We start from the raw sequence: 17,471 nt of genomic DNA on the forward strand, positions 1-17,471 counted from the left end.
CACAACAACAATACACAGATTCTCACCCGCTATGTTCAGGGCAAGTTAAACATATTAGTGGACAAATTGAGCTGCCGTTGCAAACAGGTTCTACCCACGGAAAGGTCGCTAAATCCACAGGTGTGCGCCTACGTGTGGAAGCAGTGGGGAACACCGTAGATAGACTTGTTTGCAACATCCAGGAACCATCACCTTCCCCTGTATTGCTCTCTGGCGCCAGACCCTCAGGCATGGGCAACGGGTGCGATGCTTCAGGATTGGTCACACATGGAAATGTATGCCTTCCCTCTGTTCAGTCTAGTAAGAGATATGATCAGCAAATTCAAGACTTCTTTTCACGCATCAACGATCCTAGTAGCTCCTTTTTGGCCTCAAAAAGGAGTGGTTTCCAGACCTTCTGGAACTTCTGTCGGACTTTCCGTGGCTCCTCCCACAGAGAAAAGATCTCAAGACAACCTCACTTCAACAGATATCATCAAGGTTTGTCCACTCTCACTCTGACAGGCTTCAAACTGTCAGGAAGCTTGTCAGAGCGAAAGGATTTTCAAGAGAAGTTGCGAATGTTATTGCAAAATGTAGACGCGAGTCTTCTTCAAGGCTCTACCAGGCTAAGTGGGCAGTTTTTAGGAGATGGTGCAAAGAATGTAACATCTCTTCTTCTTCTACCTCTGTAGTCCAACTAGCCGAATGTTTACCCAAGATCTTCGAGAGGCCTGTCGTCATATACGATAAAGGGTAGCAGATCCATGTTGAACTCAATGTTCAAGCATAGAGGTGTGAACATTTGCTCAGACCCGGACATTTCAGACTTAGTCAAGTCTTTTGACACCAGGAAACAGAAGTCGCAGCAGCCAGTGTCTTGGAACCTAGATATTGGCCTGCATTAGTTGTCAGGCCCTCCTTTTGAACCTATGCAGGCGTCGTCCTCCTTTAGGGGTCTATCTAGAAAGACACTTTTTTTAATCACTTTAGCCACAGCAAAAAGAGTCAGCGAGTTGCAAGCTCTGGACAAACAAGTTGGTTTTCACAAGAGACAGCTATTAGCTCATATATTTTAGTCTTCATAGCCAAAAACGAGAACCCGGCTAACGCTTGGCCTCGTTCTTTTTCCATCCAGTCTTGCAGAACTGGTGGGACCTTCGGAACAAGAGAAAGTATTGTGCCCAGTGGGACCATTTAGATTCTACATGGAGGGAACCAAGAATATCAGGGGATTCTCGTAATCTCTGGTTTTCTGTTAAGAACCCTGTACATCGTTGGCTTTTAAACGCACCCTCTCTCTAGCTACCATAATCCAATCGACCTGTTGGAAGTGTTGCTCAGTCTTCGCCAACTGTTATTTATGGGATGTCGAAAGTGTGTTTGAGGACTACAGTGCACTGGGTCCGTTCTTCTGTGGCTGGCATGGCACTAGGGAATGATGGGTAGGAGTGATCCTCCGATTTCTCTATCTCCTAGCCTTGATTAAGGTTGTTGAGTTTTTGGGAAGCCGGGGGTACTTAGTACCTGGAATACCATCCGATCTTCGTTTTTAATGGATGGGTAATACATGTATTGTATGTTTTTTAAATGGTGTACAGGTAATATAGTTTTATGGTTGTATGGTAGTTAATGCCTACTTTTTTGCCCATGGCAAGGGCAATTATTTTTGTTTAAACTTTGTCGAGTCATAGAAGCACTCCCTGACCACAAAGCTTCCACTGAAACAGGGGCAATCCTGACACTGCTGGTCATGTCCCTACGGGTCGAGATGAGCAACGCCCAAGAGAGGCAGTATCTTCCTGCTCTTACTTGCGCCCCAGGTTAGGTTACAACAAACATTACCACAATGCTAGCTTTTCTTTTCTATTTCAAATGCATTCCTTTATAATGTTTTTTGAGTCGTACTTGTTCATTCTTCCCACCTCCTATCAATGTGGGATTCAGCTATGTAATTACTTGGTAAGTTTCATATATAAAAATGACATTTTTATAGTAAAATAAGGTTTTATATATACTTACCTAGTAATTGAATGAACAGAGCCCATCTCTCCTCCCTGCACATGGACATAGAGCATAAACAAACAGCTCCTCAGCTACGTTGTACCTATTCTTCCCCGAAAGTGGGCGGGGCACTTACCTACGCCAAAACAAAAGAGCGCTACCACAAATTTTAAATTCTTCAGCTGCCGTGTAAAGTTAAAACTATAGCTATGTAATTACTTGGTAAGTGTATATAAAACCTTTATTATAAAAATGTCATTTTTTATCAACCCATGAGAGTGCAACTTTTTTGTTCAATTTTGCTATTCAGAATTGTGATGTGCCTTCAGGGTCAGAGCTGCTTCAAGGCAGGGAAATATTGTAAATAAGGCAGTTACTTGATTAACCAAATGCAAGACTGTTAGAGCCATTTTTATTTTTGTTTCTCATAGTTAAAGGTTAATTAAGTGTGTTTTAGAATCATATGCAAAAATCAAAAGAGCTCCAGTAGTTACTGCATTTGATTTTTTATGATTTACTGATAACCAAGGGAACTTTGTAAACCTAGAAGTTTGTTTACCTATTGTTGTTTAAAGAAAAACAAGATGTGATAGGTTTCTTTATAACGTTTAAAATTCATGTGTTTTTTCTGTATTTTTATCATCCACAGGAAACCAAGAGGACTGTGATAGGTTACTTTGAAAATACTGAAGTTCCAGAGTATGGCATTTTCCGAAAAGTGGCTATCAATCTGAAAGATGACTGTCAGTTTCTTGCTGGCTTTGGGTAAGTGTATGTGTGCAGTACTTGTATAATTGTCACAGACATGAATGAACAGTTGCTATAGTGCTTTGTAGTTTTTGTGTCTTGCTATTGACAGCTGAGCAGTTTTCTGAGGCTGTTCCTCAATGAGGATTGCAAGGAGTTTTGTCCTCTTTTTTTTATTTTTCCTTCAACATTTTTCATCCATATTCCAAACTATTTTAATTATTTTCACTGTTTTGCCTTTTTTTTGGTGATTAAGTGAATTCTTCATTTTGAATGTTTAGTTCTCTATTCTTGGCAATTAATAGGTTTTCATGTTCTTGTTTGTAGTTGTTTTCCTTTAATTGTATTGGAATTATCTGAGCACAATGCTTCATTTAGTGTTGGGGTTATAATAAATGTTGAGAGTTTTATGATTTTCTGGTGGTGTATCTTCAACGAGGTAATGATGCTGGGTTGGTCCCCGTTGAGGTTAACTGTTATGGTTAAGACATTTACCATTAGGATTAGTATTTTTTTTAGTACAGACGCTCCCTAAGCTACAATAGTGTTACATTCTGATAAACCTATTGTAAGGTAAAAATATGTTAAGATATATTTTAATACACTGATCTTAACGTAATACATAACCTAGCCAACCTTATTGTAAACTTGCTTAGAACACTTATATGTCGCCAAACTCATTAACATGCCTCTTTTATAATAAAGTGTTGAATGTCATGCAGTGTATTGAATAATTTATTGTACATGATAAAATGAATAGTTGTATAAGTACCCACCATTAATATACACAGATGAAATGTCACTGAGTCTTCAGAATGTTTGAAGAATTAAATGGTAAAATTAATTGTTGGATAATGAAAATGAAGTGCTTCCTTCAAGGTAGTTAATAAGTTAGATAGGAAGAAACCTAAGGGAGCAGATGAATGAATAATAAAGTGCATAAAGCAGTGTAGTAGGGCTGAAGGTATATGGCAAAGAATCATAAAAAGTGTCACCTACAATGTGCCACACAAGTTGTTAAAACTGATGTTTACTCATAGGGTTTTTTTTTTTTTTTTTTTTTGACCTTCAATAGTCAGGCATTAGATTCTAATTTGAAAAGGTCTTTAGTTTTGTTTACCATCTAGAAAAGTTTTTATTTGGTTGACCCATATATGAAATATAGAACATTACTTGAAAAGCAGAAAACTTTTCATAATTGGTGGATAATTTGTCTAGTTTAGGTTGTATTGTGTGTGTTTTTGTGTCAAGGAATTGACTAGAAAATTAGTATTATGTTTTCAGGTCTTAATTAATTATTGTTCTCAACTGTTTCAGAGAAACTGTGCGTAGTATGCATCCACCTGGTGAGAGCATTATTGCTTTTAAAGCAGGCATGTCTAAAGAAGATGATGCTTTCACTGGAGATATCAATTCCTTTGATGAAGTCTCAATTTGGGCAACAGAGCGATGTATTCCTCTTGTTCGAGAAATCACCTTCCAGGTATTTATAAACTGTATTGCATTTAAACAAAGATATTTTTGTGGGCTTGAGATTATGCTCAAGCTGTTCAGCACTAATGTACAGATACTGTATATTTGTTACAATGAGAATACAACCTTCATCTCTTATGTGGATGTACTTCAGTGCAAGCCGGTTTGGTTGTTGAAGCTTGTTGACAAGGTGTCAGTTGAGGAAGGGGGTGGTTACTACCCCTCACTAGACTGTCACTCACTTCTTGTTCATCCATACTTGAGTCAAGGTGTCTATTGCAGCTGTGTAACAAAGCTAGAACACAAAGTGTTTTTCTTTATTTTGGCAACTTGTAACTTTTCATTATTTTGCGTGTTGAGGGTCTTTAGGCTAGATGTATTTTCTTTTAAAGTGATATCATACAAGAATCACCCGTATCCTTACAGTAAGATTTAGGTTTGTGTTAAACACAGTTTCTCTAATTACTAATGTTCTTCTCATGCATTGTTTTATCTGCATGGGTGGACTTTTTGTGCGAAGTTCTGTTGTAGGAGTGCACTAGGGATTACCATATTCCCTTAATGCCTTCACCTGGTTTGGCCCTTGGATTGATTTTGGAGGGGTAATTGGGAGTCATTTCAAGGTTATCTTTGGGAGATTCTGTGAGCATCCCTTTTCATGCAGGAGTTGCTATTATTGCTCAGCTATGGGACCGAAGCTAGAGAACAAGTAGTGAGTTTAGTTGTGAGTGTATTACTGACTGTTGGGTTGATCCTCTTGATAGTTGGTGTTGTTTTCCAAAATTCCTATCCTCCTTTCCTTAACACTTTGGCAGTTGGGGAGTCATGACTACTTTTATACTACTTGACTCTCCTTATATAACTTTCAGTGCCTAGGAGTGTTTGGAATGCCATGAAGTGTATGCTCCATCTATGCAGAACTGGGAGTGTGATCATGGCTATATGTCTTTGACTGCCTCTGCTGTGGTTGTCTGTGAAGTTTCTGTTCTTAGAGCCATGGTAGTTGGAGCCTTCCTGGCCAGCCTTATGTCCTAGGTTATAAAGCCCCTGCCCTTGGGTCCCTGCTTCAGCAACACCTTTCTGATGGCAGGCTTTCACTGTTTGCAGCAGAAGGTTGAACAAAAGGCAGGTATTTTGGTGGAAGAAACGGTGTGTTCTTCATTTTCCTTTCCTTCTGCCTTCAAGTTCTACCATGTCTTTTTCTCACCCTCTCTGTCTGTCCTGGCTTGCCAGTAACCATGACCAAAGATCCAGGAGAAAGCTGTTAGCCAAGAATCCCTTTGTGTTTGTCAGACCAGTTTCTTCTCATGTGGTATATCCAGAGGTATTTAGAAGATAAGGCCCCTTCTGTGACCATACCATTCAGGTTCTTTGGAATTGCTTAGTTACAATCTCAAATCTCCAGGGTGGTTACTGTGATGGTAATTTCACTTGCTACAGCATTTTGCTGCTCCACAGGTTTTGTGGTTGGTACTTTTCTGTGGATGAATTCCTTTCCAGTAGAGTGTTTGGCTTTTGATATGCTTTGTGCTTGTATGTCGTGTGTGTCCATGGGTTGCCGTTTATTGTGTCTGATATTGTTCTTCATGGTACATGGTCACTGGTTTTTGGGTACTGTAGGACATGCACATTGACAGGTTCCATCCTGAAGATTAAAGTCCTCGTCATGCATGTACCTATACGGGTTTTCATTGTCTACAAATAGTCCAGGACCACAAAGAACTAGGGTCCAGGTGTGTTTGTGGTTGATGACATGTGCAGACAGGAGTTTCTCAGTGGTACTCCAGTGCTGTGTTTGTGCACCATTCGTGTTTAGCATTACTCATGGTTGTTAACTGCTTGTGTCCAGTGCTGCTCATGTATGTGCATAGCTTCATTGATGTACTTCCCATGCCTGTACTTGTCTTTTGCTTATGAACAGTGCCATTTCTGGTTACCCAGGCAGGGACCCATCAGTTTGCTGTTTGGTTTCTATGCAGATGGCCCTCTGTTGTGGTGTACTGGTGATCATGGTTGACATGGTTTGTGTGATATTATCTATGACCATGACACCTACACACCATATGTGCTGGTGCTGCCCTTGCCTATGTCATGTGGCATGATCCTTTTGAGTTGAGTATTTAGGTCTGGTTTGGACAGTAGGTGTGGTGGGTGCTACATGTGCATGGCCACCACTCATGTCTGTGCATATTATCTACCCTGGACCAGTATTGTTATTGTTCTGATATTTTGATTACTAAGTCAGTTTATGTATGCTTGGTATTGATTTGGACAACGATGGTATTTGGTTACTGTGTCTTTTACTGTTCAGTACCAGTTTGCTTTGCTGCTTGGTTACCTGCATGGTTGCTATAGAGGGATGAAGAAATTTGTTTTTATTTAGCATTCCCAACGTTTTGAGAGAGAGAGAGAGAGAGAGAGAGTCGTTGAGAGTGGAGTTGTTGGAGAGAGAGAGCGTTGTCTGTCTGTCTGTCGGGAGAGAGAGTAATTGTCGTTGTGAGTGGTTCGGTTGTTGGAGTTCGCTTTACGGCGCTGTCTGTCTGTCTGTCGGTCTGTCGGGAGTTTTTCAGTTTTGGGGAAGTCTTGGGCAGTTGAGGTCCAACCTTGAAAGTGAACGGGAGTTCGTCTGTTTTTTTGGTACCAACATTAATGGTTCATGTGTCTCTTCTTTTTTTTTTTGTTTGTTTGTTCGTTGTTGGTGGAGGGTCGGTTTAAGTTTTTGTTTTGTGGTTGTGTGCTGTGATTGCGACCGTGGACCTTATCCATCTCCAGCAACCAAGATCAGGTGAGTGTTGCGTGTTGTGTTGTTTGTGGGTGTGAATTCCGCCACATAATATTTGGCGCCCAACGTGGGGCAGCTGGTATTGCAGCTGCAAGTGAGATTGGTGGCTGGTAGTGTGACTGAAGAGAAGGATGGAAGAGGAACTGGTAAGGTTGAGAGAGGAGAATACGTGGTTGAGGGGTGAGAATGAGAGATTGAGGAGTCAGTTGGAGGTGGAGGGAATGCTAAGAAGTGCAAAAGAAGAAATGAAAGGGGAGATGAAAGAGTCAGAAGAGAGAATGGAAGAGAGGATGGATAAAAAGTTGGAGGGAATGATGAAAAGTGTGGAAGAAATGATGAAAGGTAGGTTCAAGGGTGGTTTTGGAGAAGGGGCTGTTGGAGGCAGGTCCTCTGGAACGTATGAAGGGGCAAGAGAGAAAGAAAAGGAGGAAGAAGTGAATGGAAGCGTGAGTGATGAAAGTGATGTGGAAATAGGAAGTAAGAAACGAGAGAATGAAAGGCAGGGTAAGGAAAAGGGGAATGAAAAGCAAGGGAAGGAACGGAGGGAAAGCAAGGATAAGTCAGGGGAGGAAAAGGGAAGAAGGGAAAGGGAAAGGAAATTGGTAAGAAGGGTAAGGAAGTGGGAAAGGCAGGAAAGAAGGGAGAGGGTGAAGGCAGTAGTGATAGTGAGGTGGATGGAGGTGAGTGGATAAAAGTGGATAAAAAGAGGGGAAGAAGAGTGTAATGAGTAAGATGAATGTAAGTGCGGAAGTGGACTCTTTGTATTGGAAGAGGGTATGAAAGGACAGAGTGAAAGTAGCTGAAGTGAGAGTGAAAGTGAGAAAGAAGTGAGAAAGGCTATGTATGTGAGGGAGGTACCCGGTGTGAAAGGTATAATGAGTATGGAAGTAGGGATGTGCATGATTTCTTTAGGGAGTATGAAAGGTTTTGTCAGGATAAAATACGGGGAGAGTAAGAGAGTGTGGGCACGAGAATTAGGAGAATATTTGACTGGGTTTTGCTTGATATGTATAGGGTTATTATGAGTGTGGGAGATGTTGAGTATGACAAGGTGAAAGCTAGACTAGTTGAGCAAGCGAGGCGTATGAAAGCGAGTGTTAAGTATAAGAGGAAGAATGAATTTGATGAGGCAAGAATGAAAGCTGGGGAAACCTTGTCTGTATGCTTGTAGGCTGGAGACGTTGGCAAGGAAGAAGTTTGGAGATGATGGGATAGATGAATGTAAGGAGTTAGTACGGAAGTTGTTAGGGATAGTGCCAGATGGAGTTAGGGAATTTGTGAACTTGAAACGGAAGGAAAAGAAAAGATGGACGAATGAAAGGTTGACTTTGGGAGAAATTTTGGAAATTGTAGAAGATTATGAGCTTGACAGGGTTATAAAAGAGAGTAGAAGTGTAAGTGTAAGGGCTGGGGTAGATGAGAGAGTGCCAGAGTTTGGAAGCTTTAGGGATGCAGTGTTGAGGGGCCCATTGAGAATGGCTGATAGTGTAATAGATAGGAGTGTAAGAGCAAGTAATGTGGAGGTGCCAGTGAGGATGAATGATGGGTTTGTAAGGGAACAACGGGTTGGACGGGTTAGGGATAGTAGTGTACAAAGGGGAAGGTTGGTGAGTGGAAGTCGAGCTAAGTGTTTTAGATGTGGAAAGGAAGGACATACAAAGAATGAGTGTAGGTGGGCTTTAGGAGCGTGTTTGGTGTGGGCAATCGGGACATTTGGTAAGGGAGTGTACGAAAGATGGGGTTAAATGCTACAGGTGCGGACAGGTGGGTCATATTGCTAATGGTTGTAGGGGTACTCGAGTGAATGTAATATGTGGCAACTGTGGTAAGAATGGGCATTATGCGAGAATGTGTTCAGAACCGAGAGCGAAGTGTGTCGAATGTGGAATGGAAGGGCATGTATCAAGTGTATGTAGACGAAAGAGGGTGACTGTGACAGCGAATTCGGGAAACTGAGTGTGAAGGGGGTTCAAATGGGTGGATCCTCCAGGATGCAAGCGGTGCATGTGATGCATGTACGTGAGGGGTTGTTGCATGAGGATCAGCAATTTGTTTTGATAGAGTATGGTAGAAAACGTAAGAAAGGGAAGAACGTAAGTAAACTGAATGGTCGTAGGTGGTGTGATAGGGGTGTGAGTGCCAAAGTGGAAATGAGTGATAAAGCGTGTAATACGGATGAATGGGATGGTATGGATAGAACGATAGCATATGCGGGTTTGATATAACTGAGTTGACTGAACATGTAGGGTTAGTGAACGGTTGGAGGTGAGCGAAAGTGTAAGAGTAAGAGAGCGTAGCAGTAATATACAGTGATTGAAAGCATGAATGAATCGTTGCAAGAATTGGAAAGGTCAAGAAATGGGAAGGTTAGTTGAAGAATTGGGGAGGTATTTGGGAACGAGTCAGAGGGTATAGATGAGATTGTGGATGAAATTGAGAGTGGTAATAGTGAAGAAGATAGCGTGAATCTGAGAGAGAATGGAGGAGAAAATGTAAATCTGAATGTTGCTGGAAGAGAGAGCGAGTCTGAGAGAATGATTGCGTGCCATCGAACGCGATCTAGAGGACCTGCTAGTGAGCATCCGTGGGTGTTGCGTAAGGCGATTTGAAAGAGGTGTGAAAGGTGTTGGTTGGGAAATGCTAAAAAGGGGGGAGAAATTTAAGGGATGAAGAAATTTGTTTTTATTTAGCATTTCCCAACGTTTTTGAGAGAGAGAGAGAGAGAGAGAGAGAGAGAGAGAGAGAGAGAGAGAGAGAGTGTAATTGAGAGAGAGAGTGGTTCGAGTTGTTGGTGGTTGGTTGTTTTTTTACAGCGCTGTCTGTCTGTCTGTCGGTCTGCCGGGAATTTTTCGGTTTTGGGGAAGTCTTGCGCAGTTGAGGTCCAACCTTGAAAGTGAACGGGGAGTTCGTCTGTTTTTTTGGTACCAACATTAATGGTTCATGTGTCTCTTCTTTTTTTTTTTTGTTTGTTCGTTGTTGGTGGAGGGTCGGTTTAAGTTTTTGTTTTGTGGTTGTGTGCTGTGATTGGCGACCGTGGACCTTATCCATCTCCAGCAACCGAAGATCAGGGTGAGTGTTGCGTGTTGTGTTGTTTGTGGGTGTGAATTCCGCCACATTGCTACATCCTCTGTTGCCAAGTGTGCTGGGATGTTCATGGGTGCTTGATATTGATCCCTTTTTTTGTGATCCTTTACAGTTTTCTCTCTAATATTAGACATTAACATATACTTGACCATTGTCTTGAGATCTGGTTTGCGGTTGGGCTTGTACAGAGATGACAGGTTCCATCCTATCTGTTGTGCCCCACTATCTGTTCTGACTACCTGTTTTTGCCACTCACTCTACAAGGTGGGTTTGCTCTGCTGAGCTTTATTATTCATCCCTGGGCTGATGATTTTTGTTACCTACCAACCTTGCTTTTCCATACTTTAGACTGGAGAGAGAGTTCCCTTCAATCCCTCATAGAGTATGTTTCAAATTGACGAACCAACTGGCATGGGGCCCTGTCAGCCTCTTGCATTGGTTATACCATACTGTAAAGGTTACAGGAGAGGCTTCCTCTGCTTGTCCACATAACTCGAAAATAGCATTTTCAGGTAGTGATGAGCCATCTCTCCAGTGTCTCAAAGTAGGCACAGTCTGTATGGCATTTGGCTGAGGTTGATAACCTGACATTCTGAGTTCTGTGGAACAGTGCAAGTCTTAGTTCTGTGTGACAAAATCTCACCTCTAAGGAGTTTCTTTCTGTAACAAAAGATGAAGGGTATTATAGTTGTAGGAACAAATCACAATTTTAGGATCAGGTGCATTCCTACATACAAGCACTTGACGTTTTTTAATCCAACCATCATCCATCTCTGCATTTGATCCTATTTACCAATGAGGGTTGATACTCCCACCCCCTCACTTACCTAGTGCATGGCTAACTTGTCAACAAGCTTTAATGACTGACCTAACTTGTGCTGAGATATATCTATGCAAAAATTGTAGGGTTTGTATAATGCAGTCTTTGCACACATACAAAACTTTTTTCTTTGAATTTAATTTCTGCATTACAAGGTTAGTAGTGTTGTTATTGGTAAAGAATAATGTCTTCTGATCATGAGTGTGTGTGTGTGTAAAGTGAGCAAATGGCCATGGTCTTGAAGTTATTTGTGTCTCTAGTAGGTTCTTGAATTAATTTTGTCGGACCTTTGGAGTTTGGTTTATATATGCCAGTGAATAGGCACTAGCCTGAGCATCATTTTTGTAATGTTTTAAGTAATTATTTCTGTATAGGGAGATGTAATATTGCTGAGTTCATCACCTATTTGTTAAGCAGCGAGATGTAGTTACAGCTCGGCAAGTTGTTCAGTTTACATAAGAAAACTGTATGAAGTTTTATCTGTCAGAAATCTGTGTTCATTGACCACCTGCTGCTCAGTGCATGGCAATCTTCCTGTTAATGGTATTAAGCATCTTTTGTATAAAACATCATATTGGCAAAGATTCTCAATGTTCAGTTTCATATTTTTATAAGAATGTATTGACAAAAATAATAACATTAAACCATTGTACAATATAATTTAAATGAGTGTGTTCTACCCAAAATCTTTTGCCATATCTTGCACTAATGAGCTGAGGGTAACCCACACAAACTGGTTATTTGTCTTTTTGACCATGCATTTAATTTGTACAGCACAGTAGTAGTTCATGGACTAATATTAAGCAAATGTTTAGTTTTTAGCTATTGATGCATTGTTGAAAGTTGTAATTTCATTTGTCTTAGAGTGTTTAGAGCATATAGTGTTTTTGACTTCCATAGATCATGAAAACTGATTTTAGATTTCTTTTCCAGAATGCAGAGGAACTTACTGAAGAGGGATTACCATTTTTGATCCTCTTTCATAATCCAGAGGATACTGAGAGCATTAAGAAATTCACAGCTTTGGTTCAGCAAGAATTAGCAGATCAGAAGCGTAAGTTATGTCAGCATTGTTATTTGTGTGTAGGTAGTTGATTTTATTTCTTAGACATGGAAATGAGCGATTTGTAACTGTAATAAAAAATTTGTGGTAGGTTCAAGGTTAATCTATTTCAAGGGTAAGATTCACCTTATTTTTTGTAGAAGACATTTACATTTGTGGAAAATAGAAGTTACAGAGCCCACTGGAGGATACCCTTCAAGCCACTGTATCCCGTAATGTTTATGCATCAGAAACGATAGTGCTCATAGTAGTCCTTGATCAGGGCTAGATCCAGAAGTTCATCCCACATTTTTTTTCTTTACAGTGTTTAAAATGTTTTCTTGATGCTTTATTATTCATGGGTAAACCCCTCCATGTTTATGTTTGCATCATGGCTGGATTAGGTAAGGATATTGGGATAACCATCCCATCAGTCTATGCAGCAGAAGTCAAGATGAAAGGATTTGGAACACAATACCAATGGTTATAGATTTTGCTATATTCTGAGCCACCAAAAACTGTAAAAATATACTGTACAGTATTGATTTGTACAACCATGTTTTCATAAAAACCCAAATATGTGGGTCAAAAAGTCAAAAAGTCTATTCTTATGTCTTGTTGACAGAAGTAGCAATTGAGCTAAGAAGTGCTGCTCACACAAACATGCCTTTAACCCATTGGTAGGTATTAACTTTCCTCAGTATTTACATAAGTTTGATATGACAAAGAAAGAATGGGGGGATTGGAAGTGGTTCCCTTGTATGTGGTGGGTTTCTGCAAGTGTTTTATGTTATAGAAATTTAACTTGTTTTATCATTATCATTAGATATCCGTTTTATCATCATCATTAGATATCCGTCACAGTTTAGGTGTTACTTCAGTAAGTACAAATTCTGAGACTTTCACAATGATCTAGTGGTTCAGGGGACCAAGAACCAAGCTCAGAAAAGGCATTCTCATGTTGATTGTAACAAGTAGAATACCTTGAGAGTAAACCAAGAAGTTTGTGCCCATGAAATACCAAGAAGGGGTCAGAAACCAACTAACCATGCGGGTAAGATTTAGTTGCTAACCCAGGAAGAGTTCACTTCATGTGAACAAATGAGTTATGAGCAATGGTGATGGTTAAATGGAGGAGGAAAAGGATTGCTCTAAATCTTCCTAAGCTGGTAAATTTTGTTCATTTGAAATAAGTGGCCCAAGGAGTTCAATCCCACCCCCTTGTTCATATAATATCTAAGGAAGAATTAATGAAAATTGAAAGTCATCACCAAGTATATGCATTTAAGAAAAAAAAAACCATGATTTCAAGTGTTCTTGTAAAGGCTGTGGAAGTCATAAGAACCCTGATCTTACCTTACTAGCCTTGTCTTAAGAAACTAACACATGCCTGAAGGATGACATGTCTCAGCTGGTTTCAGGACCAGAAGAATCCTAGGTGGTCTCCCTTGAAGATGTCTTGTCCTCATGAAGCTGTGGTAGTTGGCTCTTACTTGACAAAGAAGGTCCTCTGAATTAACGTACATAAAAGCCAGGACATTCCAAGTCTTGGCAACAAAGTCAGAAGACAAACTACTGGTTTGGGTAACCTCTTGACATGGGATGTAGTAAGCTCACTCTTGAAGAGGGGAAGACAGACCGGAAGATGTTTTTCATAGGTGCTGAAGGCACATTTAAACCAATTCTTAGGGAATGTTAGTACCACTGCAAAGGATTAAGGAAAATTCCCACTTGGGCAGCTGTGTTGACTTATAAGGAAGCTATTTTAGAGTGATAGGTGAGCTTTTTCAGATCCTTAAACATAGTCACCTTAGTGCCTCAGAGTTTCAGCATGAGAAAGGGTTCCTCTGTATCTGTAATCGTTCTTAACAAAAACCAGGTGCTGCTTCTGGAGGCTAAGGTTGGGGAAGAATTCAGCAGTAACTGGATTGGAGGATAAAGCAGATTTATATCTCACTATGCTGACTGTAGAAACTACTCTGCATTGCATGGTAGTATTTTTAGAGTCAAAGGTTAGCAGGAACTGGCAATGAATGCAGCAGCAGCCTTTGAGATCTCGCTTGATAATTTCCAGATGTGAATGTGCAGGCTGTATCGCTCATTGTGAATTGTGAAGTTTATCTACTTTGGGCCTCTGTTTGTTGGTAGGCTCCTGGGATGGTTCACTTTTAACTGGAGGAGGTCCACAAGCCAGTCAAGTTTATCTGCACTGGGCCTCTGTTTGTTGGTAGGCTCGTGGGATGGTTCACTTTCAACTGAAGGAGGTCCACAAGCCAGTCCTGCTTGTAGCCAAAGCAGTATGATCAAGGTTGCCTTAGTGCAGTTTGAGTCCCCATCAATGGGTAGCCTATGCCTGATCATGCTGAATGGAAGGAAGGTGCTAGATGTTTGACATGGCATCAGATTTCCTGTCTACTGTTTTAGGCTGTGCTGAGTATTAAACTAAAAGCGGGTGGTTCAGATTAGCCATGAACAGGTCCACTAGGAACTTGGAGACTTCCAGATCAAGTGACTAGTCTGAAGGCAGAACCTTTTTCCCTCAGCAGGAATTTGTGTGATGAGAATTAAATTTCCTAACATGAAGCTTAGGAACAATTTCAGTGCAGGTGGGCTTCCCCCACAGTTTAAATTGGTAGATGACAGAGATTTGGTTTTTGGCCCTCCCTAGTTTTTTTGATTGGCTGCTGTTATGGAGTTGTCTATCATTATTCCAGCAACCTTGGAGATATAAGAACACAGCCTCTAGTTCCAGCAAGTTGATGTATATCTTTTTCTCTACCTCCTCCAGTCAGGTTCTTGCTAACCTGTTTGATATATTGTGCCCAGCAGGTTGTCATTTTATCCAGAATAGGAAGACTTACAGAGCTCAAAGATCCAGAAGGACACTTATTTCAAGTGATGTGGGCCTGGACTACCAGTGAACATACAATGGCATATCCTTAAAGTCTGCAACAGGGTGAGCATCTAGGATTGCCACAGGTTGCTGGCATTGGAACTCAGAGTTCAGTAATAGTTATTTGCTGAAATGTGAATTAGCTTTGTCAAAGTGGTGATCTCCATACTGACAAAGTTATAAAGACGGTTCTGGTGCTGTCTCTACCAACTGGTCATTCAGATATCTCTGCAGCCTTCTTCTGGACTTGCGTACCCAGACTTATACATGCGCAAATTCTGGGTGAAGATCTGTTTGAACTTTGCCAGGCTGAAACACAGGGCATTGAACTAAACATCTCCCCCCTCCAGATGAAATGAATGTATTTCTTTGGAGCATGATGTATCACAATATAAAAGTTGTACGCTGGAGGTCCAGCGATATGAGAAGTCCCAGTTTTTGATGGAGTGACTCCACAGTCTTTATCCTGAAGTTAGTCTGTTGAAGGAATTCATTCACCAGATCCAGATCAATGATTGGGCTCAACCTCCCATTGAGACCAGAAACAGATTACTAAAGAAGCTTTATTTCCTGCTTTTTGATCATCAAGTCCACTTCATCCAAGACCCTCAACCTCTTTTGCCTGCTGCCATGCTTCCTGTGAAGTATTGAGCATGATATTAGTAATAGGACTTGTCGGCAGAATTTCTGGAGACGAGCCCCCTTTTCCGAAGAATTGTCTGCTTGGGTGTACAGAATTACTGCTTCATATTATCCTTCCTCCTTGAGCCATAAGCTGAGTTGAAGGCTGATATCCTATCCTTAGATGACAGGGCAAGCATCATCTCTCCAACTATGTGTGTTTGGAAGGATTAGGGCATGGCCTTCTTGGAGGAGTAGATACAGCCCTTAGCTGCCTTGATCTGCTCAGAGAAGAAGGATAACTGCTTCTGTTTGGTATTAAAGGTTTTCTGAAGATTGGAGTACCAGTTTGGCCATAGCTACCCTTATCCCCTTAAAGGAGTGGTGCTGTCAGAGCACCTCTCATGGTGCACTGTAGGCATTACTTGAGGTTCTTTGCAGTGTCTCTTAGGCCCCTAGTTGCAACCCCCTTTCATTCCTTTTACTGTACCTCCATTCACATGCTCTTTCTTCCATCTTACTTTCCACCCTCTCCTAATGATTGTTTCATAGTGCAAATGCGAGGTTTTCCTCATGTTACAGCTTTAAAACCTTTTTACTCTCGATTTCCTTTTCAGATTGCTTGACCTCATAGGTCCTAGTGCTTGGCCTTTTGCCAAAATTTTACATTCCATTCCATAGCTGCCCTTATTGCTTGGCCATTTCCTTCTCTTGATAATTCTGTAACTTCTCTCTTGGGGGAGGTCCAAGACTTTTAAATGTCAGAGGAGGACAGGAATGGAGAGAGGTTCTTTGTTGCATCATCATCATGATTGGCCAGGATATAGACTACCATTCTAATGTTCAGAATCGAAGACTTTCCCAATGAATCAGACAGGAGAAAAGAGAGGTGGGGCAACCATCAGGTGATCGTATCCTCCAGAAGTTCCTCTGCCTTACTTCTCAAGTGTCACATCAGTCATGATGTTGTTAATTGCAGTAGTGAGCAGGTCATACACTGCTGCTAGTGTCTTTATTTCTTTGGGTGACTGGAGCAGCAGCAGATGAGGGTATCTTAGAAATGGTTGGATGAGTACCTCCTGTCAGTGGTCACAGGGGCCAGGGAAAACTCAGGCAATAGAGAACTCTATGTTGGCTAGAAAGAGGAAGTCCTATACTTAGAGAAAGAAAGTGTGAAAAAGAATAGGAATTTCCAAAGGTCCTGTTTGCAAAGGTATGACAGCTCTCCCCTAACAGGCTGCTAAGGGAAGCCTTTAAGCCTTTCCTTTCTGCACTGGCAGTTCAGGCAGCAAGGTCATGATGTTGGATGAAGATCATCAGAATTGCTGGAACCATGATTGCGACAAGCCTTCAAGCTAAGGTGTGACAACTCTACTGAGACAGGCTGCTAGTGGCCTTTTCCTTTCAGCACTGGTAGTGCAGGGAGTAAGGTCATGATTTTTGAAGAAGACTCTGTTATGACTGCATCATCAAACATGCTGGAATGATGACTGTGACAAGCCTGTTCTTCAAGGTTTGACAACTTTCCAGTAACAGGTTGGTAGTAGAAGCCTTCCCTAACTAAGCACAGGAAGCAAGGTCATGATCATGGAGGAAAAATGTTAATTGGCTGCATCATTAGACTTGCTGGAACCATAACTACGATGACAGTCAGAAGAAGTGATAGTGATCCTTTGAAAAAGCCTCCTTAAGAATACCATGCTTTGGGGGTGGCATAACTTCTTCCTGGACTACAACTGCAGCATGATCCACAGAAGTAAATGATGTAAGATGGCTAAACCTAAGAGGTGGAATGATTTTTAGCTTGCTAATATGCACTGGCTGGAAGACATGGTACGGGTGGAAGCTTAACAGCAGCAGAAGGAACATCAACCACAGCAGAAATATGGCAAAGCAGGTGCATCTGACATGGCAGTAAAAGGATTAATTGATTATTTCAGCGCAGCCAAGACATCAGATGTAGAAAGGGCCAGAACAGCAGCAGTAAAAGTAAAAAAGATGAATCAAAATCAATGTAAAAATAAAT

At 41.1% G+C, this 17,471-nt stretch overlaps 1 protein-coding gene across 3 annotated transcripts in view; it reads left to right on the forward strand.

Annotated features, from left to right (window-relative positions):
* The window catches only part of ERp44 (Endoplasmic reticulum protein 44), a 157,127-nt gene that overhangs the window by 126,762 nt on the left and 12,894 nt on the right, over positions 1 to 17,471 (forward strand). For all 3 annotated transcript variants that reach the window (XM_067107863.1, XM_067107862.1, XM_067107864.1), the window contains 3 exons: positions 2,633 to 2,748; positions 4,048 to 4,213; positions 11,823 to 11,943. In XM_067107863.1, the coding sequence (XP_066963964.1) occupies positions 2,633 to 2,748; positions 4,048 to 4,213; positions 11,823 to 11,943 (403 nt within the window). The remainder of the gene's footprint in view (positions 1 to 2,632; positions 2,749 to 4,047; positions 4,214 to 11,822; positions 11,944 to 17,471) is intronic.

The sequence above is a fragment of the Macrobrachium rosenbergii genome, chromosome 8 (genome assembly GCF_040412425.1).
Source record: "Macrobrachium rosenbergii isolate ZJJX-2024 chromosome 8, ASM4041242v1, whole genome shotgun sequence".
In the NCBI taxonomy this organism is placed as follows: Eukaryota; Metazoa; Arthropoda; class Malacostraca; order Decapoda; family Palaemonidae; genus Macrobrachium; species Macrobrachium rosenbergii.